Source organism: Lethenteron reissneri, chromosome 38 (genome assembly GCF_015708825.2).
Source record: "Lethenteron reissneri isolate LAM-NWPU_2019-01 chromosome 38, ASM1570882v1, whole genome shotgun sequence".
Taxonomy (NCBI): domain Eukaryota; kingdom Metazoa; phylum Chordata; class Hyperoartia; order Petromyzontiformes; family Petromyzontidae; genus Lethenteron; species Lethenteron reissneri.
Genome location: NC_083816.1, coordinates 6,005,629 through 6,031,435, shown reverse-complemented (window position 1 = coordinate 6,031,435; position 25,807 = coordinate 6,005,629). Strand labels below are relative to the sequence as shown.

General features: G+C 49.9%; 1 protein-coding gene across 4 annotated transcripts; it reads right to left on the bottom strand.

Moving 5' to 3' along the window:
* Positions 1-206: 206 nt before the first annotated feature.
* LOC133351620 (WD repeat domain phosphoinositide-interacting protein 4-like) lies at positions 207-21,223 on the bottom strand. 4 transcript variants are annotated; one of them, XM_061566951.1, is made up of 11 exons: positions 21,043-21,223; positions 15,087-15,161; positions 13,837-13,941; positions 13,208-13,313; positions 11,958-12,052; positions 11,127-11,206; positions 10,019-10,162; positions 8,827-8,912; positions 7,615-7,716; positions 7,195-7,328; positions 207-4,168 (listed from the first exon to the last, which is right to left on the bottom strand). In XM_061566951.1, the coding sequence occupies exons 1-11, from the start codon at positions 21,095-21,097 to the stop codon at positions 4,062-4,064; spliced, it is 1,089 nt and encodes a 362-aa protein (XP_061422935.1). In that variant the 5' UTR covers positions 21,098-21,223; the 3' UTR covers positions 207-4,061. The 4 variants fall into 4 exon arrangements, with proteins under 4 accessions (XP_061422935.1, XP_061422936.1, XP_061422933.1 ...); XM_061566952.1 differs by having other exon boundaries at positions 20,972-21,222; XM_061566949.1 differs by lacking the exon at positions 21,043-21,223 and adding an exon at positions 18,143-18,571.
* Between the last annotated feature and the right edge of the window lie 4,584 nt (positions 21,224-25,807).

Below are 25,807 nucleotides of genomic sequence, written 5' to 3'. Positions count from 1 at the left end.
TTCCGTGCACCCAACCCCAAAGCTGCTAAGTCTCCCACGAGTCTTATTCACATGACCCAGTTTACGAAACCAATGTTTATATCGTCACTGATGGGACATGCAGACTTAAACGTTTAGTTGTCAACCCTCCCAGCCAGCCCGGGTGGCATTCCTGTGCCTCTTCTTTGGCAGCCTGCCGGCAGAATTGAACAAAGGCTCACTCAAGATACAGCACATTTTTTTATTATTTATACAGTCATACACGTAACAGAAATAGATATAATATTTTCAGTGCACTCAATTGGAATGTTCCATTTCAAAATAATTACACGCATTAAAAATGTAGTACAATGTTTTGGCACTTGGGTAAATATACAGTAAATTGTGTGCTTATGTTTGTGTGAGTGAAAGCATGCATTTACATATGTTGTGATTGGGAAAAAAGGTAATTGTATTGACGGGGGTATAAGCACACAACTTAACAGCCATGACCTATCCACTGCTAGATAGCATCCCAAGCCACTATCTCTTGTGGCTATACAGCAATCTCGTGATGTAACTCCATTACCATACAACAAATCGGTACTAAAGTCATAGCCAAACATATCGGCGTATGATCCTTTTATGGTATCAGACATGTCAGCGATGACGAGTTTAAAAAAATTGCTACAACACAGTCCTTCGTATTCAGAAATACAAACCGATGCTCCGAGTACAATGAAAAGGCCTTTCATCCGTTCCGTTACGAATGGCAAAAACAACCCACTCATGCACCCAACTGTTGATAGCGAAGCTACAATGTGCCTTGATCTGCATAGTGATGCTGTGTGGCCGATGGCGTGCGATGAGATCGTGGCACGAGGAACACCATCCGGCACTCGACTCTCCCGCAGGGGTGGGACTGACGCTCGCTGTATAAGCCGAGTCACGGGGTGCCCTCCGTGTCCCGAGTCTTCCAACCCCCTTTGCACAATTGTCGTTTTGTTTGCAAATCAAGAACAGCGGCCGTCCAGTGGCTTGGCTGTTAAGTGCATGGGCGGTGTAACTGTGCTCCTGGGCTGGCAGGCACCAGGCTACAAGGCGGTGGTGGTAAATTACACGGCTCATGGCAACCATGCTGTATATATGAATATGCATGTGCAGTTTGTATTAAGAGGCGAAAAATGTATGAACTATTTAAAACCAAACTTTTTTTTTTAACTAGGTAAGGCCCACAGCTATTTCTCCATCAATGACCTGGCTCCGAATGATAGCTCAAAGTGGCTCGTGGAAATTTAAAGCAGCCAGTTACTCTAAACGCACGTTGATTTTAAATGTGGAGAGAAAAACCAGAGAAAAATCCACGCGACCACGGGGAGAACATGCAAACTCCAAATATACAGGCATTAGGGTTGGGATCAAACCCACAACCTATATACCAAGTGAGGTAGTTAACATATCACCACAGTGGTACTACCCCTGCCATAATTCAAATTAATCCTGGGGAGGTATTTATCGGAGATAAATTCACCTTTAATCAGCCTGATCTCATTGCATCTCAGAAGCTTCGCTGGTGGAAGCTGGGTTGGTGGTAGAATGATTTCTCGCACCCGATGACTTGTTGAGATTCAGGGTAAGGATTCGATTTCAAGAATCAATTTTAATCGCCAGTGAATGTCGCAGCCACCAGAGGCTGTTCGAATCGCCCTAATGTATTATGTACAACGTAAAAATAGGGGGGGGGGGGAACATTGTTCTAAAACGTGCAGTTCGATGCATGTATCGTGAGCGTAAGAATCGATATTTGATTCATGCATTGTTACACCTCGAGTGCTGTGTCCTGCCAGCAGAGAATTTGCCACTTCACATGGCTCAAAGTGCAAACTCGTCTGGCACAAGCATTCTGTGGCAAGGTCACCACAACTTGGTGGCAAATGGCAACCCTTGTTGTCGGCATGTGATTCCCACCAATATAATTTGAGCGAATCTACAACTTAAATACACCCGAGGAATAAGGAATCACATTTTTTTATCTAATGCAAATATATACAAAGAAAACATCTTAACGATAGTGCACAATCTCATGCTCTCGCATTGTGGGAACCGAGTCTGCTGGTCGGTTTTAAATTATTGCAAGACACTGCGGAGGCATTAATTGCGTACTCATACTCTTAGTTTTTTCGGTAAAGTCACGTAGGTAACAAATGAAATTTAAAAAAATAAAATGATAAAAATCACGTTTCGGAGGCAACACAAGTCTCCATCATCAGGTGGGACTGTCACAGCTAAATTTGCTGCATCAAGTGACGGTCCCATCTGATGACGGAGACTTGTGTTGCGCCTCCGAAACGTGATTTTTATTAATAAATTTTTATTAATGTTAATTTAATTTTTTACGTACGTGACTTTTTACGAAAAAACTAAGTATGAATCCTTGCAGTCACGAAAGCTTCAAATCTAGCATTAATTGCGCTCAATTATTGGGCTGTAACCGGCAATGCCCCTCTTTACGATCCCTTTCCTGCAAGGCCAGTGTCATACGCGAGATGTCATGGGCAGCCGAGCCCCCGCTGAAGGCAGCTGCCCCCTGTGCAGCACAATGTGAACACCAGCACCAACCTAAAAGGGGAGGTGGGCGATGTTGCTATTGGCTATTCTCATTTCATAAATTGAGTAACGTTTCGTATTCGGACAGTGATGCCGCCGGCCACAGATGGCCAAAGATTGTTTTAAAACGACGTCGTGGGATATTTAACGTCCACTTGGAAGCAAACGGGGACAGCACTTTGTGTTTTTGGCTCGCGCACTCGCAGTATTTAACCAGGGTGGCCGCCAGGCTCAAACATCGACCAGTTACAAACATGCTACCACTTCATTAAATATGCATTTGCGTAGCGTTCGTAACCTATATCTAAATTACATACCTCAAAAGTAGTTGCTAATTCGTATCGACATTACAGAACTCCAGTAGTTTGTCTTTACCCATGGTGACGAGAACACCCGTCGCTACGAACATCGACAAAACGCACCAGCCCTGACTAAGCCTGCCTAGATCAGCAGACGAACCAGAACAACCATCTCCTTGGCATTGCAAGTGTAATGTTTTTTTTTGTTTTTATAAAATACATCCACATATTTCAGCAGAAATCAATGTCCCGACTGCTGGAAACGATCCATCTTGAAATAATGCATAATTGAGTGCTTCTAATTTCCTACTACTCGTGATTTAAAAATTTGAGCCAACGTTTGTCCGAGTTGAATAAAATTGTCCCATTCTTTGCCCGAGGCCCCCCCCCCCACCCAGGCCACACGTTATAATCGGGGCTCGATTCTCACTGCTTTCTGGAACGCTGCTAGGCTGGGCTTGGGAGTAAAGGGATTATGGCCATAACAGCACTACCACTAGAGCAGCATATGCCTAACTATTATAAACGTATACAATTGTACCCGATATTCACGTAACTTCTGCATAGGGTGGATGTGCCATGTCAAAATAAGTATTGGAACTGTTGCTGCTGGAATTAAGCGCTGGTTACAATATTTTATTTTTAATGTTATTTAATCAACCACAGGAGAGTGCACTTATTTAGCAAATTCACCTACAAGTAAGGCGAGAGCATTTGTTTATCTTTAACAATTCAATTACATTCCAAATTTAGACTTGCGGAACATCTAAATGCAACTTGCAATCTCAAGACGTTGAGAAATGCAGACAACTTTAAAATTCGGGCCGTGAGAACTGGCAAACAGCTGCCCCACTCTTGTAAATTAAGTCACAGCCTCGTCGTCATCGCACTGCAGTAGGTCATTCCTTGCAGCAATTTTACTTGGAGGCTCCAAACGAGGTTCTACCCGTCCATGCAAACCAACCCCCACCCTGGGGGCATGCCGGCAACATAAGCAGCACGCAGTCGCCTAACGAAAGGCTTCCGTTTACAAACCGCTTGCTCGGATTTCTTAGAAAATATCATTTCGCCGCGTGCAGTGCTTGACTTCCGTTGTCGTTTCTCCCCAGAAAGTTCAGCCTGTGAAGGCGTTTCCAAGGCTCGGTTCAGGGAAGCCAGGTGGAGGGTGGGCGGGCAGGGAAGCGGCAACGTCGGAAGTTAGAAATCATCATTCTCCAGGTCCAGGTAGACATCAAAGGCTTCCCTCTTGCAGCTGCCCTCGAGCGTGAAGACGTATTTGTGAAATGTCCCGTCCAGGCACACAGCTGCACAGCGCAAGACGTACAGATTACTCCTTCCCGTTTTAAACAAAATTATTGATGCTATCCCAAACTACTACGGTCGAAATCTTTAAACATTAATGAAACTTGACTACAGAGTTGCATCGCTATCAGAGACTCGCCCTAGAGAGAAAACCGGCCAGAGCAATCAAAGCATTGCCCGCACACCTCCCCGGCAGAGCCGCTATCCTACGGACGCGCCGTGCACCTGGTGCAAGAGCTACCGTGACTTAATTCCAAATACTACCGAGGATAAATGCCTGTTGGGCTAGGTCGCTGGCTAAAACTCCTTCCATCTTCACCTAGCCCAGGGGTCGGCAACCAAAATAACAAGAAGAACCATTTCTTTCCAATTCGGTACAAAATTCAGTATTTCAAGAGCCGCAATGCATCTGAGTACATACTGTACATACGTACATATCGTCAAGAAGCAGCCCGTAAAGAGCCGCATGCGGCTCCGGAGCCGTAGGTTGCCGACCCCTGACCTAGCCGCATCGCGCTCCCCGCTCGGGTTCACGTGCTGCGACGCGGAAGAGGGAGCCAAGGTGGCTTTCCCATGGCACCCTGAGCGGTGTTTTTTAGATGGCACATCACTTCATGGAGTTCAGCATTCCAGCCACGGAGGTTTATTTATCGAGTTCCAAAATCTGTAACGGGTAGTTGGTGGCGGAAAAAATATTTTACCCGTCCAGTTAAACTAACAGGACCCTGCGGGGTGGGCTGGTAGGAATAATACTTAGTACCGGTACAGAGATATCGACCGGGTATAGAGGAGTTAAAGAAAAAATTACTGTATTCTAGTGTAACGTTAATTAAAAGTGTTTGTTTTGACAAGAAACGCTGTGAGATTTAAAGACTCGTAGTCTTTCATTTCCAACACCACCCTCAACACCACCCCTCCCACGGACGGACGGACGGACACATTAATCTATTGGTGGTCTGGTCCACTTCGTTCCTACCAGTATAATAGTTCCTTAACCACATCATGCAATGTGTGCCCATGTGGTAGTTTAACCAATGTAATTTTTTCCGCCCGAGGACGACCGCTTGTGTTGCAATCGAAACATCGTGATTTATTTTATACCTACGTGACATTACCGAAAGAACCAAAGAGTATGCATTCCTGCAGTCATGAAAGCTTCAAATCAAGATTCAACGTAAATGGACCAAACGTGATTTCCAAATCCAGCTAAAGAAAGAACGGGGTTGGGAGTGGTGGCACAGTGATTAGCGCGCGGCTATGAACCCGCACAACCTGAACGTTGAGAGTCGCCCCTCGTACGCGCGGTGGGATTTCTCCAGTTTCCTGCTACACTGCAAATGCTTGTGAGACTGACCAAACCTACTGCAGGAGCCTGCTGAGAAAATAAACAGTCTTGAGACTACTCAAGCGAGGCTCTCATGGGTAATTAATTAGTAGTATTGTCATGTAATTTAGAGTAAATTTTAATCAACTTTAGCCAGAAAGGATACAACTGCTCCGACGATGCAATTCACTTGGGCTACCATGGCCAACCAAAATCACTTAATTATTTAGCACGGTCTTAGAAGTATTTGTTTCACATCAAATATTAATGTGACATTTCAGAAATGACATGTTTTATTCATCCGCTCCTCGGGGGGACAAAGCCACGGTCACTGGGTTAACCATCCAGTGTCGTGTGTACCTTGCCCTTCGCCTTGTCAACTCGGACCACCGCCCCCCCCCCATCGCCCTACCCAGTGCCAGATTAAGCTAGTGCGGGGCCTGTAGCATATGTTATAAAGGGGCCCTAAATAAAAAAAAACACGTAAATATTAAAACACATTTTTGACTTGCATAGTAAAGTAATTGTATTTTTTCATTTGCTATACAGCCAGATAATACGACAAATCGCTAACCTTAAACACCCATTCGTTCGTAAAAGTTTTGAAAGCATTTAGTGTGAGGCCCGTAGCATATGCTCCTCGGATAATCCGGCACTGGTCCTACCCCTCTAGGGCCTCCCACACCGGGGCCTGCAGAGTCCCTTTTGTACATATCCCCCTCTGCACGAGTCCCTCGAGTTGAATCGCGAGCCCGACTCGTGACGATTAATAAAATCGCCGACAAATGGGCGAATCGCTCTATGCATCATGCTGGAGTTATGGTCGTGACTTTAAAAGTATTGTTGTCGGATTCGGGAAGTTGCAAACTTTAGTTGATGGACAGTTTGGGACAAAAGGCAGTTCTGAAAAAAAAGTCCAAGACCGAGCAGCTGTAAATAGGGCTAATAAGGTGTGCACTTTGCACACGAGCGATCACCTAGTTTATAAGAGTCGTGCGTTTAGTAATGTGCTGACACAGCCTCATTTGGTTTCTGCAAGGCAACTTTAAGGTGAAACCTGTTGCTATTGTTCCGGATAATTGTGAAAAGCCAGATTGGCTATGACATTTTTGATGTAATTGGTAACGTCAACATCTTAGTAACAACATTGCTAAATGACGTCAGAGCTGCACAAAGCAGTCTGGGTATTTCCGAAGCGGTGTCAAACATGCGTCACATGCAGCATGGACACCGTTGCATAACGAAAGCTCTCGGGGGGAGGGGGTGGGAATGAAAGCGTGAGGTCAGCATGCATTTGTAGGAGGTTTGCTCGAATGATTTAGCATTCCGGGTCTCGTTTACGTAGAGTTTGACTCGCGCAAAAAAAGGGGTAAAAAATTTGTACGCGAGTCGGTAAAGGGTTTATGATGCCAAAGCAAGATATCCTGCAATGGCTGTGCACTTGTTACTCGAATGGCCTTACAACAAATTATATTCAATTGTCTTCACAAATAAAATTGCAGCTTATTCGTAAAAACCTCTCTCGGGGTAGATATGAACGCCTATTTGCCTTTTGGGATTGCGTCCACCTTTACTGTGCACCCCGTGCCCATGGGCTGGCTTACCGGTCACCGAGTCTGCTCATCGGCTACCGGGTCAGATTATTGACGACCAAGTCAACGTACCTATCACCGAATTAGCTTTCCGATGACCGAGTCCGCTTACCGATGATGGAGTTGCCCTTGCCGAAAGCGCAGGCGCACGCCGTCTCGGCAGGCACGGTGAAGCTTGCAAGGCTCCACTGCGACTCTGCGTACTCTCCCAGCGCCGGGCTCACCTTGCGGCCCACGCGTGCTAGCCTGCAGCACACGGCAAGACCAGGGGTGGACCGGCGGGGTGGGGGGAGCGGGAGAGGTTAGTCGGTTAGTAATATTTAAGAAACTCGCCCCCGTTGTTTCGACCGCCGTGCCGGGAGACGGAATCGAACCGGTGACCTCTGGATCCGCAGATCCAGAGGCCTTTCCTCACATCGTGGTGACCTCGGACAAAGTCTCTGCGAGAGACGCTGAAGATGGCCAACGCCACCGGAAAGAGTCTGTGACGGGGCACCAACCCCAACTCCAAGTTCTAAGGAGAGTCACTCACGCGGAGCGACGGTTCAGTTTGGTCTGCTTCAGCGCGAAGATGTGCACCGTGCCCTTGTCGCTGGACGCGCACAGGAAGGACGCATCCTGGCTGAAGTTGATGCTGCGAAAGAAGCCACGGATCAGAGAGAATTCTCATTTCAAACCCCACCAGCAAGCTTCCTCATTCGGTTTACGTAAAACAACAACAAAACTCGACACATTCATCAATAACACTGTGGGGCCTTGAAGCGAACGAGTTTACAAAAGGTGACTGTTCGGCGCATAGGCCCTTCTTCCCAGCGCATAGAGAGGTCTACTACAGCAGAGATGTTGGGAGATTCAACAGGACATATCTCTGCTTTATCAACCTGGTCAATGCCTATGATACCATGAATATACCAGCGATCTATTCTGCATGCTTTTGGAGTCCCTCACCCTCTGCTCACATTCATTAAGGACCTTCATGATGATGGGCAGGCCCAGGTAAACCTGCGGCGACAGGAGTCGGAGCCATTACCTGTACACCGTGGGGTGTGACAGGGATGTCCTCCGGCTCCGGCATTATCTTACCTATGCGTAGAATAATTTCCATCTTTGCAAGTATCATCAGTGAGCTCCTCCGACAAGTGAGGCTGCATTGGTCAGGTCATGTAGCCCACATGCCCAAGCAGCTTCTGCTTGGCCAGATAGAGGGTGCTAAACGGGCATGGCATGGGCTAGAAAAGAGATCGGCTGATGTGGTACAGGAGGATGTGAAGCCGAATGGACTTGCAGATGACTGGTACCAGCGGTGTCAAGATCGGCCTCTGTGGAGGAATCTCGTGAAGGACGCTACTGGGCAATTTGGAGGCAGTCGCCCTCTAACAACAAAGGGCAGAGGGAGCGACGTTCACAACAACGAGCGGGGCCCTGGGCGAATAAAGTGTAGCGAGGTGGCACAGTGGGGAGCACAGCTGGTGCACCCTGCCTTCAACTCTTCACATGACGATTTAAAGCTTTCGTGACTGCAGGGATTCATCTTCTTGGTTCTTTCGGTAAAGTCATTCTACGTGACTTTACCGAAAGAACCAAGAAGATCTTCACATGGCCTCAAAGTGCACCTAGCCAGGCACAAGCACTGTGGTGACGTCGCCGGAACTTAGGGGCGAATTGCGCCCGTTTTTGTCGAGTGTACGTGCACACGTGTAGGCGTGCACGACGGTAAACGCGCGCGAAATCGTCAGCCACTTGCCAGTAGAGTTGAGCCGAGTCGGCGCCTCTCCTGAGCTCCATAGTTCTGTCGCCGTTTGTCGTGTCGTAGATACGGATCAACGTTCCCTGCCAGAGTATCGCACGCATCTCTACATCAACATCAGCTCGAACCTCCCGTACATCACGTGACTTCTGCGTGGGCACCCCCACTCCGAATCCCTCCCCTCTCCCCGCCGCCCGCTGTGAAAACAGACGCCGCTCCTCTGTGCAGCTCACTTCTTCTCGCTCCTTTCTTCTATCTTCTCCCTCTCTTCTCACACCTCTCATCATCATCACCCTTTCTTCCCCAACATCTTGGACAGTTCTTATTGCAAACGAATTTCTTTAGAAACTGCTGTGTGTGTTTAGTTTGTTGTCTCTTTCACACCGTACATAGCATGGTTGGCTAAGTACGGTGTGAAAGAAGTTCATCGTCATCATACATGATGGTAATGATAGTGATTAGCATGTAACAGTGGTTGTGGTGGCGGGAGGGAGCGGTGGCGCAGTAGTTAGCACACTGAACATGAATGCCAGCCATGGCTAACATCAGTGGCAAGCAATATCCAACCAGACTGGGCATTCCCTTCACCATCCTGCTCTGACCAGTGTGGTGAAGTATGGTGATACAACCCCTATGACCAACATGAATTGATAAAGGGCTGTACAGTGCTTGTAATAAATGGTAAAGGGACAGCCCTGCAATTGCTCGCTCACACCACTGCTGACGGAAGAAGTGCCTGCACTCTGGAGGATATTTTTGGCCAACTTTTCAACATTGGTCAGATGTCCTGGAAGAGGTGGGAGTAACCCACATTTCACCTCACCGGACACAACCTGCCAATCAACAGAGGCCTACCCATTTATACTGCTGGATGGACAGAGGTGGTTGAAGATGCGGAGGGGGGGACGGGGGTAGATTTAAGAAACCCGCTCCAATGTTTCAACTGCCACGCCGGGAGATGGAATCGAACTGGCAGTGAGCTGCTCACCGTTACACCGCGGCAAATCCCACTTAGCGCAGAAGCAGTAGCGACGTGTGACCATCAACGAACGGTGAATATGCACGGTGAGTACCCGGTTATCGGGGGAGTGCTGTGGCATGTATGTCGAACTTCTTTCAAAACCACATGTAGCCAACCGTGCTACGGTTGCTGTGCGGTGCGGTTGTGCGGTGCAGTGCGGTGGGGCACCTTGTGAGAGGCGGTGGCCACTCTGCTGGCTGTGGAGTCGAGCGCGATGCACGCCAGGTCACTCTCGTGGGCTTTCACCGTCACACCGCTCTTGTTGGGCCCCAGGCCAGGCCGCTTTGGGGCTCCCTTCAGAGCAGAAATATCCTGGAACATTCAGAACACAGCATTGGTAAGTACACTGAGACCAAGAGCGACCGTATAGCCTTTAACAGAATTTTGGGGGCAAGTGCTGTTAACCGAGTAGCACCCATAAAAGCCGGCATGGCACACGAGGTTGTGGGGTGGTCAGAACCACGCCCAGCCGCTTATATCTCCCAAGTGGCCATTGTATCAGCTACTCATTTGAGGCTAAGTTGACCTAGGGGAGGACCAGGATCAGTCCAGATATTCGTCGCTGGTCTTGGCTGCGAGCGGGAATCAAACTCGGGTCACTGAGTTTGCAGCACAGAGCGCTAACAGCTGCACAACCGCTCTCACCGCCAACACACACATGCACACGAGTGCACAATAACACAACGACACAATGGACTGGCACAAACAGACCTCTATTATGGTTCCCCAGGTGCTCTGCTCGTTTCCTCCCACACAACAATGTCCAGGCAGGTTCAGGGGTTTAAAGCCAAGTTTTGTCCCCCAGAGGTTAGACCGGGTTCTGAAGTGCAGCGAGTTCATGGCCTCTGCATGGTCACCAATGAGTGGATGTACAATAAACCCATGTTTCACCAAATTTGGCAAAAGTGCCAGTTCTTAACGATTCAAAGGTTGTATTTCTATTCAAGAACTGATTTTTACTTTCTGTAGTGGCTGCAGGGGTCACACAAACCTATTACAAACAACACAACTGCACAAATGTAAAAAAAAACATCGAGACACGCACACAAACTGATGCGCGTATTGCGAGCGTGACAATAAATATTAATCGGCGGATCGGCGAGTCGCCGTTGTTACTCCTGGTGCTTTTGAACTGCTGTTTGTGTTTAGTTTGTTGTCCTTCCCCCGCACCTCCGATTCACACGGTTGCCTATGTGTGGTGCGAAAGAAGTTCAACATATATACACACATAGGCGTGCGTACATGCGTGTGTGCGTGTGTGCGTGGCTCGCCGTACCACTATCTGCAGGAAGCCACTCTTGAGCCCGGGGAACACGAGCAGACTCCGCTCGAGTGACGTAGACAGCTCGCACAGGCCTGCGCACACAAAGACAAAGTTCCCCCGCATAGACTTTAACGGACAGTTGGGGTAAGTGCCAATAGCGAGCACCTATTAAGGCCGGTACGGTACACGAAGAGGTGGGTGATCAACACCACGCCCGGCCGCCTTTGTCTCATTTAATGCTGAGTCGACCCAGGGGAGTCCCTGGACCCAGGTCAAATATTCGCCACTGTTATTGGCCGCGAGTGGGAACTGAACTTGAGTTGCCGGGTTTACACCGCAGTGTGCTAACCGCTACTCCAGCACTCCCTACCGCAGTATTCATGTAAACAAGAATCAAAACAAAGTAGTGAATTCGTTTACAACACGTATTAATAATTGTAATTTTATTTAAATCCCATTGTCAGTGACCCGCTGGATTTGTAAGCATCCCCATACCATGTCGGTTAAGGGGGAGCTGTTTGACGATACTTTACCGCAATGGTCAGTGCGGATTGGTGAAGGCAATGAACAGATGTGTTAGCATAGTGCAGTACAATAGTGGAATTTGTTGCACTACCCCGTGCTGCCCACCACGTAGCCCTGTAGCAGCCTCTAGCACCTGCTGCTTTAGTACTTGCTGGCCAAGTACTATCGAGGCTCAATCCTGCTTAGCTTCCGAGATCTGTCGAACAGATCAGTCGCATTCAGGGTGATGGAATTGCGTCCGCGCGTGCGGCCTTCGCGTCAATCCGTGCAGGTCTTGGGTGGGGTGGGGTTTCACCATACTTCACCACGTATCCTCACCCAGTGGATTGTCCCTTGTGTCAAATTGTGAGGTTTCCCGGGGATTGTCTGGGAAGGAGAAAACGTGGATCTTTCTCCGGAGCACAACCGATATTCTGCAAATGAAAAAAAAAGAATAGATGTGAGTTTTTTTCTAACTGTATAGATTTTGGTATTATTATTACAAACTTTGATGATGTACGTATCGATGCGTAGCTTCAGATTTATGGCAACTGCGTGCTGATGATGCTGGTTGTAACTACCAGCGACGTCAAACCAAATCGGTAAATGTGTGTGGATCGCTCTCCAGCACCGCCAGTGGTGCTGCTAAATAAGTAATTAGTGAACAAGTTTTTTTTGATGACTTTATTACGGTAATTGGCTGTCGGGTGCAGGAGGGCTTTTCGAGACAAGTTTTACTTACGCAGCAATCTGACCCAAAAATCTACTTTGAACCTTATTGCTTCTTAACCTCACAATGCTCGCCGATTTAGGCTGCGCTTGGCAGATGACGAACCCTCAACAACGTCGATTTGACGAACTCGCAGTGCCGGCTCCAATCGCTTAAAAGTCCAAGGGTTGGCGCACTCCGCCAGGGTTATCGGTGTGGCAGGTGACCAAGATTCATTGAAGAGTGACGATCCGCTAGGCCTGATCGCTAGCTTCGCGGGACAGGCCCGGGTACTGACGGTAAGCGGACATCGCCTGGCTCATCAAAACGAGCGCACGATGAGAGATACCTCGCGAAACTGAGCGAGTGGTGCACGCCATCCCGGACGTGTTCGCTACCTCGGCTGCCGCTCCATCACTATTCTCAGTCATCGGTCATCATCATTATTTCTTCAAGCAACGTGTCCTGCCCAAGGTCCCCATTACTTTGAATTCATGAAAAAAAAATCAACCGGCGACATCCTTTTCTTTGGCAACAGGACCAGCATCTCTTCTTGAGATGTCATTGACAATGTGTTCACCCTCCTCCCCCCCCCACCACTTCCTCCTCCGCTCGCTATTTTCACACGTGAACCTTCCTGTGAAATCCCTCGCTCGGGAATAACTCGACACCCAAGCGATTACGAGGGGCGAGCAGCTGACAGCGGTTAGCGGCGTGTCGCCAGCACAGACCGCACATCGTGCGACGTCCCGTGTTCTACCCGGGGTGCAACGAATTGCCCCGTATCACCCCGGCGATGTGATTAATTACCACGATTTTCAAGTCGCAAATTGGTCGGGAGGGTTGGGGAAAGGGTGGGGTGGGGTGGGGGAGGCCTTACGCGTCGTGGCGCATGCGCACAGCCAGCACGGGCTGCGTGAAGGTGAAGTCCAGGACGAGTTTGTCCTGCTCGGCGGTCCCTCCACGCGCGTCGTCCCAGATCAGCACTGGCGGCACAAAAATCACACGGCCATGGACAAGTTGTGGGTAGCTGTATCGGTGGTTGCAGTGGTGGCCACCATGTTGGTGTCAATGGCATTGATGGTTATGGCAGTCGTGCTGGCACACGTGTTAAAGCTCGTGTTGTCTTGTCAGTGGTACTTGATGGTGGCGGTCAGTGACGTTCACGATGGCGGTGGCGGCATGTGTCAGTGGTGGTGGTGGCAGGGCCCATATTGGTCACGGTGGTAGCGGTGGTTGTCTCAACGTTGGTGTCGGTGGCCACGGTGGCAAGCAGTGGCGGTGGTGGTAGCGACAGCAGCCTCTGTGACCACGTTGGTATCGGCGACGGTGATTGTGGTGGCAATGTCCAAATCGGTGTGAGAAATATCGATGGTGGGGGCTGTGGTGATGCCAAGTTGATATTCGCGGTGGTGGTGGTGGTAAAGGCGGTGGGCCATGTTCGTGGTGTTGCTGGTGGTGGGGGCAGCGGTGTGGCCATGTCGGTAGTGGCGGTCGGGGTGTTCGCACCGGAGTTTTCGGCGAAGCGTGGCAGGCTGCCGCCTCCGACGATGGCGATGAGGTTGGAGCGCCGCAGCACCTCAGCGAGCCCCACGCTGCCCACCTGCTCCTGGTCTGCGACGGTGGAGCGACCGCCCGGCAAAAAGGCGCTCAACTTAAACATCGCGGCGCTCATTCTCTGCGCTCGTTAAGGGATGCGAAATTCTGAGATCGTTTTTGTGGGGGCAGTGAAGCGAAGTCCTTTGATGTGCTGTACTTCAACCCTGATGAAGCTTGTAAAGCCGAATGGCGTTCATAGGAAGTCACAAACACCTCGTGAAAGACTCAACTCAGATCCCCGGCTTCGATCTTCCGCGAAGGTCATGGGGCCACAATGCCTAAACTGCGTCATCCGCACGAACCATGGGGGCAGCACTAGACAGCCACTCAAAGCCCTGATTCACAAATACGGAGGAGGCATCATCACAGCCAGGATGCACCACTCCGCGACTCCTGATGCAATCCTCTTGTCTCAACCACTTCAGTGTAAAATTACAGCTGTGGCACGACATCAACATCAGCCATGCGAAGAAGAAAAACACTTTCTGCTCTCTGCCTTCACTAACTCCGCACTGACCAGCGAGATCAAGTGGGGTCCCCAATAACCCCCACAAGCCGCACGGTGTGAAGGCCACTCATCCAGCAGTGGATTGACCAAAAAGGTGCTGTCCACGTTCATGTGCACTGCTGAGATCCGAGGTTCTAATTCAGGCCAGCCACCTGTGATTAAACTGGATTATCAAGTGCAGTGAATCGACCTTTTCAGCCTCGCCACCAATGTTTGCGCACAACACTCCACAATATACAGATTTGTTTCAGAACTTAATTCGGTTAAATTCCGGCTTTGGCGGTGTAAAATGGTATCGAACTTATCGACTACGAATTGCTTTTTGTGGCCGATCGCTCGGGTCTGTTTAAAAATGAGGGCCGGTAACGACATCTTGCCTCCGGCGAAGGTTGGAAACCCCTTACAAGCCACGCCCAGCGCGACGCTGCTAATGATGCCACCAAGCCCCGCCCTTCACCTCCAGTCCAGCGGCACACTTGAAAATGGAACGGGTTTTTTTCCCCGACAACTTTTTCCCAAATTATTCGATTGGTCGAGCAATCGGACCGTTCATCGGTAGGACATATCGATTCCTCGAGTAATCACATATCCCAGAGATTTGCAAGACGAATCTCATCATTGGCTGGATCTCAAACAACTCTTCCCCTCTCACCGATATGTGCTTTCTGTGCCAGTGGGTCCACATTGAAAACCTTGACTCCGCTCTCCATTGCGCAGCAGAAGAGACCTGGTCAATAGAAAGACAACAGCTACAGTCAGCTGCCAAGCCACAGCGTCCGATAGGGGAAGTTGCCCGGCATTGCAGAAAAACGGAACCGGCGCTTTCGTGACGACGAGAGCGGATGTTTTGCTCGTTTACTCGGTTGACTACGGTACTCGGCGAAGCGTGCTACGGACCCATAACATCATGACACAGCAAGCATCACCACCATTACTGTACCATCATCACAGCCGTCAGCATAATCAGGACAACCAGCAATCATCACAAACGTCAGAATTCCCAACGCCGTCACAATCATGAATTACCATCGTTAACCTCACCACCATACCCACCATCATCGCGTATCCACGCTGTTGTAGTCTGTAGGGTGTGTGTGTGAGGATGGGTGAGAGGCATCCTCGACACACGCCACACACACACACGCTCCACACACACCACACACGCTCCACACACACCACACACGCCACATACACACACACACGCTCCACACACACCACATACACACACACACGCTCCACACACACCACATACACACACGCTCCACACACCACATACACACACACGCTCCACACACACCACATACACACACACGCTCCACACACACCACATACACACACACGCTCCACACACACCACATACACACACACACGCTCCACACACACCACATACACACACACGATCCACACATACACCACACACACACGCTCCACACACCACATACACACACACGCCACACACACACACACGCCACACACACACCACACACGCCACACACACACTCCATACACACCCCACACGCACGACACACACACGCCACACACACACCATACACACCACACCCGCCACACCCGCCACACACCACAAACACACACGCTGTGGTTAGCGCACTGCGCTACAAACCCCGTGTCCCGGGCCTCTCCATTCGGCTTTGCCGCACGGACCGCCCCCCCCCCCAGCAGCAGTGGGTCAAAACAACTCCCATGACCGACGCGGGACCGACAGGCCTTCATCCAGCAGTAGATTGTCAGAGCTCTGTATAAACGACTACATGTTAATTACCACTGCACCTAGAGGCTAGGGTCTATGTATGTGCGTTCTGGTACGCGTGTGTATACTAGGGTATCGCATTGTGTTTTTTTATACTATAAGTGTACTGTGTGTACACACACACGCACACGTGTACTGTACACAAACCCACACGTGTACTGTACACACACTCGTGTACTGTGTGCACACTCACTCGTGTACTGCACACTCACTCGTGTACTGCACACTCACTCGTGTACTGTACACTCACTCGTGTACTGTACACACACTCGTGTACTGTACACACACTCGTGTACTGTACACACACTCGTACTGTACACCCACCCACACGTGTACTGTACACCCACCCACACGTGTACTGTACACACGCACAGTGTACTGTACACACACGCACAGTGTACTGTACACACACGCACACGTGTACTGTACACACACGCACACGTGTACTGTACACACACGCACACGTGTACTGTACACACACGCACACGTGTACTGTACACACACCCACACGTGTACTGTACACACACCCACACGTGTACTGTACACACACCCACACGTGTACTGTACACACACCCACACGTGTACTGTACACACACCCACACGCGTGTACTGTACACACACCCACACGTGTACTGTACACACACCCACACGTGTACTGTACACACACCCACACGTGTACTGTACACACACACGTGTACTGTACACACCCACACATGTACTGTGTACACACACACACGTGTACTGTACACACACGCACACGTGTACTGTACACACACCCACACGTGTACTGTACACACCCACACGTGTACTGTACACACACACACGTGTACTGTGTACACACACGCGTGTACTGTGTACACACACACGTGTACTGTACACACACACACGTGTACTGTACACTCCCACACATGTACTGTGTACACACCCACACATGTACTGTGTACACACACGTGTACTGTGTACACCCACACGTGTACTGTACACACACGTGTACTGTACACACACACACACATGTACTGTGTACACACCCACACGTGTACTGTGTACACACACGTGTACTGTGTACACACACGTGTACTGTGTACACACACGTGTACTGTGTACACACACACACACACATGTACTGTGTACACACCCGTGTACTGTGTACACACATGTGTACACACACGTGTACTGTACACACACGTGTACTCTGTACACACACGTGTACTGTACACACACGTGTACTGTGTACACACACGTGTACTGTGTACACACACGTGTACTGTGTACACACACACATGTACTGTGTACACACACACACATGTACTGTGTACACACACGTGTACTGTGTACACACACACACATGTACTGTGTACACACACATGTACTGTGTACACACACGTGTACTGTGTACACACACGTGTACTGTGCACACACACGTGTACTGTGTGCACACACACGTGTACTGTGTACACACACACGTGTACTGTGTACACACACACGTGTACTGTGTACACACACACACGTGTACTGTGCACACACACGTGTACTGTGCACACACACACACGTGTACTGTGTGCACACACGTGTACTGTGTACACACACACACGTGTACTGTGCACACACGTGTACTGTGTACACACACACACGTGTACTGTGTGCACACACGTGTACTGTGTACACACACACACACACGTGTACTGTGTACACCACACGTGTACTGTGTACACACACACACGTGTACTGTGTACTCACACGTGTACTGTGTACACACACACACACACGTGTACTGTGTACTCACACGTGTACTGTGTACACACACGTGTACTGTGTACTGTGTACACACACGTGTACTGTGTACACACACACGCGTGTACTGTGTACTGTGTACACACACGTGTACTGTGTACACACACACGTGTACTGTGTACACACACACACGTGTACTGTGTACTCACTGTGATCCTGGTTGAATCTCACGCTGTTCACGCCTCGCTGCTGGAGGGCGGGAGAGCCGCCCCCTCCCCAGAGGAACATCCCCCCGGGATCGCTCTTAACACACACAGCCACCGTCTCGTACCCCCCCCCCACACCACCACCACCACGACTACCTCCTCAATCAACCACTACCACCCCCCCACCACCCACACCTCCTCGCACAATCAGCTACGGCACACAGCCTCGGCCACTGCCTCTCACAAACAGCCACTGCCCCCGGGCACCGCTACGATCACCGACTGCTCATAGGGCCCCCCACCACCACCACCAAACACTCAGAGACTCAAAGCCCCCCACAAGCACTCTCCCCACCACTAACGACAAACTCCCAGTCACTACCCGCAGCCACCCAGCCTGCAGCAGCAATCAACTTACTCAGACACACACACAGACACACACAGAGAGACACACACAGACACTGCTACCCCCCCCCCCCGTCCACCTAACACACCCCCCCGTGATCTCGCACCACGCCAACCACACTCACACACAGCCACTGCCCCCCCCCCCTCCCTCCGCTCCACCACAATCTACCACTACACATACACCACAACCACCACCACCAACCACCACAACCACCCACGACTTCTCCCCACTTGGCTCGCAGCTCAACCAAGGAAGTGGCTGTCCCGACTTCACACGCCCCACGCGTGACGCGCCCACGTGTGCAGCGTGGTGGTGGTGGGGGTTGGGGGTGGTGGTGGTGGGTGGTGGGGGGGTGGTGGTGGGGGGGTGGTGGTGGGGGGTGGTGGGGGGGGTGGTGGGGGTGGTGGTGGGTGGGTGGTGGGGGGTGGTGGTGGGGGTGGTGGTGTTGGGGGGTGGTGGGGGTAGTGGTGGGGGGTGGTGGGTGGTGGTGGGGGGTGGTGGGGGGTGGTACCGTATTCTACCGAGTAGAGAGGTCACCGCGATAGGCAAATACCAGGAGGGTTCCCCCAAGGCCAGTTTTAGCAAATAGCCAAGGGGCCGCCCATAAATGACGTCACGCACATAGGGGGGTGGAGGGGGGTCAGACATTTGTGACGAGGGGGGGAGGAAGGTTTGGGAAATGTGAGGTCACATCAAAATGCGCAACTTTAAATACATATTAAGTTAATAGAACTGTTATAACAATACTAAATTTGATTAATGTTCATTATTTGCTATTTCAATTTACTAAGGTCACCTTTTATTAATTCCATGAAGGAGCATTTTGCTTCTCCATGGGAGAATGGAAAAGCATACATTTTGAATTTATTTTTAATGATTGTTATTAAACACTTTGATTCTAATGATTCTACCAGGGCTTTTCATTCTGTGAAATGAATATGTAATTGTTCTAAATGTACTCTCCATTTTGCTTCGTTCTACTACAAAGTTTCAAGTATTTTTTATAGTTATAATTACGTTGGGTCAACGTTGGATTAACGTTGGGCCATCGTTGGGTCAACGTTGGGCCATCGTTGGGTCAACGTTGGGCCGTCGTTGGGTCAACGTTGGGTCATCGTTGGGTCAACGTTGGGTCATCGTTGGGTCAACGTTGGGCCATCGTTGGGTCAACGTTGGGCCGTCGTTGGGTCAACGTTGGACCGTCGTTGGGTCAACGTTGGGTCATCGTTGGGTCAACGTTGGGCCGTCGTTGGGTCAACGTTGGGTCATCGTTGGGTCAACGTTGGGTCATCGTTGGGTCAACGTTGAATTAACGTCGGGTCAACGTTGGCGTGTGGTTGGACTCGTTGCCCCAACGTTGGTCCCACGTTCCATGTTTACTGGGTAGCTATGCATCATCACACACTGCATCATCATCAACATCACACACTGCATCATCACACACTGCATCATCATCATACATCATCACACACTGCATCATCATCATACATCATCACACACTGCATCATCACACACTGCATCATCATCATACATCATCACATATGGCAACACACATCGTCGCAAAGTACTCAATTGGAATCATACATCAGCTACCCCCCCCAACCCCACACGCTCCTGTGAAAACTTGGCAGGACCCTCCTTAAAATGAAGTCACGAGACTCCGTGAGGCATTGCTGGGTAAATCATGATGATGATGATAATCATGCATCGCCAGTGAGTGGTGTCATTTGCTCTATAGCTTCGTTTCATCACACGTTACACTACCGTATGTACAATGTGCTTTACATTATCCAACATTATTATATGCCGGATCACGTTTTCATCACACGGTGTTATCACACGTATCAGCACATACATCCTCACCTGTGATATAATTGCTCTTGCACCAATTAAGTCTTACCTTGTCACACACTGCATCATTAGTAGTCATTGAAAACACAAAACAACCATCATGAGATATGAAAAACAGCATAATCATCATCGTTATTCATAATCATCAGTGACATCATCGCTCAATATCCATACATCGTCACACAGACACTACATCATACGATCATGCATCATTAGAAATCACAAATAATACAGGTACATCTTGATAGACCATCACACATCATCACACACCATCGTACGTTACCACACATTGTAATGCATCGTGAACATCACTGTCACACATCACACGTATCATGTATACAAAGATAAAGATCCCCGTGTAGCCCGAACAGACTCGGAGCAAGTGCTGTTAGCGAGCACCTATGAAGGCCGGCTCGGCACACAAGGCGATGATTGGCCACTGGCCAGTACCACGCCCGGCCGCCTTTGTCTTCCAAGTGGCGATGTTTACACGCACTCACCAGGTACTCATTTGAGGCTGAGTCGACCTACACGCATACACCATTACACACATACACACACCAATAGCTAACCTCTGTCGTGTCCTCTGTATCGGCAGTAACGACCTCTCACGCATGCCACGTGCGTGAGACGTTGTTGGTACCTGCGTCACGTTTCCCCATCACTCTTGGCTCGCCATCCATCACAACCGGACTCATACCGGCACTAGGCAACCTCACGCCACCTGCTGGTCATTCCTACGCAGTGCAACTCCACAGTTAACACATTGCTTGCGGAGGGAGCTGGTAGGAACGTTGGGTTGCTCGGTCAATAGCCAGGGTCAACGGCGGCGTGGTGTATTCCGCAAATATGGCCGACTGTGAGGGCGGGCAGAAGCCGGCGTGAGTAGGTTAAACGTTGAGTTTTATAAGGGCACCACGGGGTGACCAGCCCCTCCCCACCCAGTCCCACCCAGCCCCACCCTCCCCACCCAGCCCCTCCCCACCCTCCCCTCCCCACCCAGCCCCTCCCCACCCTCCCCTCTCCACCCAGCCCCACCCCTCCCATTTTTGGATGCACGACGGACGGACGGACACAATAATCCCCTGTGGGCTGGAGGTTCCTACCAGTAATATATTTCATATTTCCTACGATTGTAAATGTTGTGGCTTGGCTCTCCAACACACTGGTGTTGCTGTGCTAGTGACGAATTGGCCACGTTCTGTTGACGTGACAACCATTACTAGTTGGCTGTGTCGGGTGGTGGCGGGTTTTAACGACACATTTATATATTTACGCGATCTAACAATAAAAAAAAAACGTATTTCCTACGTATGTTTGATTGTCCGCATGACTGCATCAAAATTACACTTTTTTTGGCCAAAAAGCCTCAGTGAGTGAGTCTCACGACCTTGTTTTTTCAAGAGGGTCCTGCCGCATGTTCGTAGTAGAGGGCGATATTGCTGCTGCTGTTGTCTGTGTCGTCAAGTTGAGCCATTTGCAGGCTTATTGGCAGCATTGGGGTACTTGGTCAACACCCATTGCAAGCTATTGCTTAGCTATGGGTGGAAACCGGAGAAACACGGAGAAAACCCATACAGAACAGTGGGAGAACAAAATACATACACAACAACAACTAAGTGGCTGTGATGTCACCACGACGCTTGTGCCAGGCTAGGTGCACGCCGAGGCTCGCTGGCAGGTTATGGGACAAACCTAGGGGTTATGGGTTGACTGACTGGCATGACTGAGAGATGCACCACCTGCACTCCCCACTGTGCCAACTTGCGGCGTTTTATCCGACAAAGCTCCGCTCGTTGTTGTGAGCATCACTCCGTTGTTGTTGGAGGGCGACTGCCTCCAACTGCCCAGTGGTGTCCTTCACGAGCCTCCTGCACAGACTCCGATCTTGACACCGCTGGTACCGGTCATCTGCTGAAAGTCCAATCAGCTCCACATCCTCCTGTACAACATCAGTCCATCTCTTCTCTAGCTTGTGCCGCGCCCGTTTAGCCCCCTTTAGCCGGCCAAACATAATCTGCTTGAGCATGCAGTGTCTGTGCATGCGGGCCACGTGACCCAGCCAACGTAGCCTCGCCTGCCGGAGGAGCTCACTGATGGGACTGTGTCCATTTCTTTCGATGAAATGTGAGATCCTCACACAAACCAGGCTGGCTAAACCCTATGCAGGCCAGACTGGATGTGTCAAACCGGTGCAGATGTTCCGACAAAGGGGTCCCCGTTTCGCAAGCACAGACAGGCGAGGGCATTACTGTGGCTGAGGAGACTTGGGAGCTTCGTATGGAGCGACAGGACAGGTAGCTTTCACACAGCGTTACGCTCACACACTCATGCACTTGTTCACGTATTCAAACACTCTGCATAACAGGGAGAGAACGCACAAACTGCACATAAAAAACCTCCCGAGTTATAAATCGAACTCAGACTATTCTTGGTATGAGGCACAAGTCTTACCACTGCGCCACCCTGTATGTACAACCCTTTTGTCAATTCACTGCTACATGGCCGGTTTTCAAACGGGTCAAACCTGATAAAATATAAACACAACATTGCACTACAAGTCAATTCGTATTGAATCATCTTGTCCAGAGTGATCGTTCCAGACGGACGGACGGAAGCACTGAGCACATTCAAAACCGCGTTCTATCCGAGTTGCAAAGAGTTAGAACGATCTTTTTTTCTTAAACCACGGTCTGCCGAGCCGCAGGTCCAATGGCCCAAAAACTCCGAGCGATCAGCCACAAACGTTGGCTCGAGTTGAAACATCAACTGACCTGCCAAGCGCCTTCTGTAGTCGTCGCAAGCATGCTCAATGCACTCTGATAACATTATTTCGACAATTTTTGTTTAAGTTGCCAAGATTTACTCGGTTTTCACCAATTTGCAGCTTTGTTTGCCGACGTATCGTACTTACCGTTATGCATCTTCCTCTTCCAAGACGTCTGACCAACGTGCAAGAGTAAATCAAAGACAGAGCAGTTCCACACTGGCACTCTCCACAGAGGCACTCCACAGAGGCGCTCTCTCTAGCGATGCCCCTTATACCAGCAGTGGCGTGAGCTAAACAATTGTAGGGCTGCACCTTTACCTTTGTACCCGTTATACACTTAATGGTAACAATATATCTCTAAGAATCGATCGCTGATCTTCTGATGTGCAGTTGTGCAATAGAGCCACTAATTTTATCACGTGATCTGTTTACCATCGAGCGGCCAGACTCTGGATAACATTTTGCACGTGAGAACTAGAACCATGCCACAGACATGGGTTACAAGATTGTATATGTTTCACTATCGATTTTAGAATGCGTGAACTGTGTATAGAGGGGAGGCAATGACATTGTTTCCCAATGGGTCTCTGTGCAGTTGCACCGCCTGCACACTCGAAAACCGTGACGCATGGTTTCAATACCACCTACCCCTATCCAGCTGTACCCACCTCGCTCTCTCATTGCTCAGCAAATTGAATCAGCACCCCTCCATCCCATCTCACATTCCCGACTCGCCATCACGCCCCACATCACAGCTCCTTGCCCCATCCACACCCATCAGCATCATCATCCCCACGCTTCATCCTAATCCCCAACTAATCGCCCACTCTCCTTTCCCCGCCCCCGAGATCATCCCCCGTCGCCACCCGCCCTCTGGAATCACATGCGCTTCACATGGGCACACCCCACTGAGAGGCAAGGGTGAGTGGCTGGGTAAGTGAGTTCGGAGCGGAGATGGTGAGTGCATGAGTCGAAGTTTAAGCAGAGAAGTGTGAGCGGGTGAGCATGTGATTGCGCGAGTGAGAGGTTAGTGAGTGTGTAAAAAAAAAGTGAGATTGTGATTGTGTTGGTTTGTGAGAGTGGAGCAGCGAGGGTGAGGGGGAGGGGGTGGGTGGGTGAGGGGGAGTGAAGCAGAGAGGGTGAGTTCGGGGGTGAGAGTGAGTGAGAGGGTGCGTGCGTGAGTCGGAGAGTGACAGATAAGTGAGTGAGAGGTGAGTGATTAAGTGACTGTGTGGATGGGTGAGTGAGTGGGTGAAACTCAAGCATAGAAGGTCAGTGATTAGGTGAGTGAGGGTGAAGCAGAGATAGCGAATGAGTGGGTGAGCGAGTGCTTGCGTGAGTGGGTGAGTGAGTGAGTGACAGGTTAGTGAGTCAATGAGAAGTCACTGCGTGATTGTGGAATTGTGTTAATTGTTGAGTGAGAATGGGTAAGTGAATGTGTGAGTTGGTGAGTCATTGAGCGATTGGTAAGTGATTGTGTGATTTGGTGAGTGAGTGATTGGGTAAGTGATTGTGTAGGTGGGTGAGTGAGTGATTGGGTAAGTGATTGTGTGAGGTTGGTAAGTAAGTGATTGGGTAAGTGATTGTGTGAGTGGGTAAGTGAGTGATTGTGTAGGTGGGTGAGTGAGTGATTGGGTAAGTGATTGTGTGAGTGATTGGGTGAGTGAGTGATTGGGTAAGTGATTGTGTGAGTGGGTAAGTGATCGAGTAAGTGATTGGGTGAGTGAGTGATTGGGTAAGTGATTGGGTAAGTGATTGGGTGAGTGAGTGATTGGGTGAGTGAGTGATTGGGTGAGTGATTGGGTAAGTGATTGGGTGAGTGAGTGATTGTGTGAGTGAGTGATTGGGTGAGTGATTGGGTAAGTGATTGTGTGAGTGGGTAAGTGATCGAGTAAGTGATTGGGTGAATGAGTGATTGGGTAAGTGATTGTGTGAGTGATCGAGTGATTGTTATTATTGCTATCATTATTATTGCTATGATAATGATTATCATTATTATTGCTATGATAATGATTATCATTATTATTGCTATGATAATGATTATTATTGCTATGATAATGATTACCATTATTATTGCTATGATAATGATTATTATACTGGTAGGAACCTCCTGGTTACACCAGCCCACAGGGGATTATTGTATCCGTCGTGCAGGGAGGGGCTGGGTGGGGAGGCAGGGGCTGGGTGGGGAGGGTGGGGAGGGGCTGGGTGGGGAGGGTGGGGAGGGTGGGCTGGGTGGGGAGGGGCTGGGTGGGGAGGGTGGGGAGAGGCTTGGTGGTGAGGGTGGGGCGGGGTGGGGCTGGGTGGGGTGGGGAGGGGCTGGTCAGCCCGTGGTGCCCTTATAAAACTCAACGTTAAACCTACTCACGCCGGCTTGTGCCCGCCCTCACAGTCGGCCATATTTGCGGAATACACCACGCCGCCGTTGACCCTGGCCATTGACCGAGCAACCCAACGTTCCTACCAGCTCCTTCCGCAGAAATGTGTTTATTGACGTTTGTTTACCCAGAAAAGTTGTTGTAGGAAGGGGCGACGTTGTTGCTGTCGAGCAGTGATCTTCACTCATTTTCAGAGAGAGGCGGGGTGGGGGCGGGGGGCACATTCGCCAATGAGACATAAATCAGCTGAGGGCTGTCAC

Bases quoted from the DNA above. Each gene is read 5' to 3' on its own strand.
- LOC133351620 (XM_061566949.1), bottom strand. From the start codon at position 18,221: ATGTTCCTCTGGGGAGGGGGCGGCTCTCCCGCCCTCCAGCAGCGAGGC. The intron at 7,329-7,614 runs GTGAGTGACTCT...CGTGTGCTGCAG, and splicing joins AAACTGAACCGTCGCTCCGC to GCTAGCACGCGTGGGCCGCA. The intron at 4,169-7,194 runs GTAAGCGGACTC...TGCGCTGTGCAG, and splicing joins CAAGGGCAACTCCATCATCG to CTGTGTGCCTGGACGGGACA.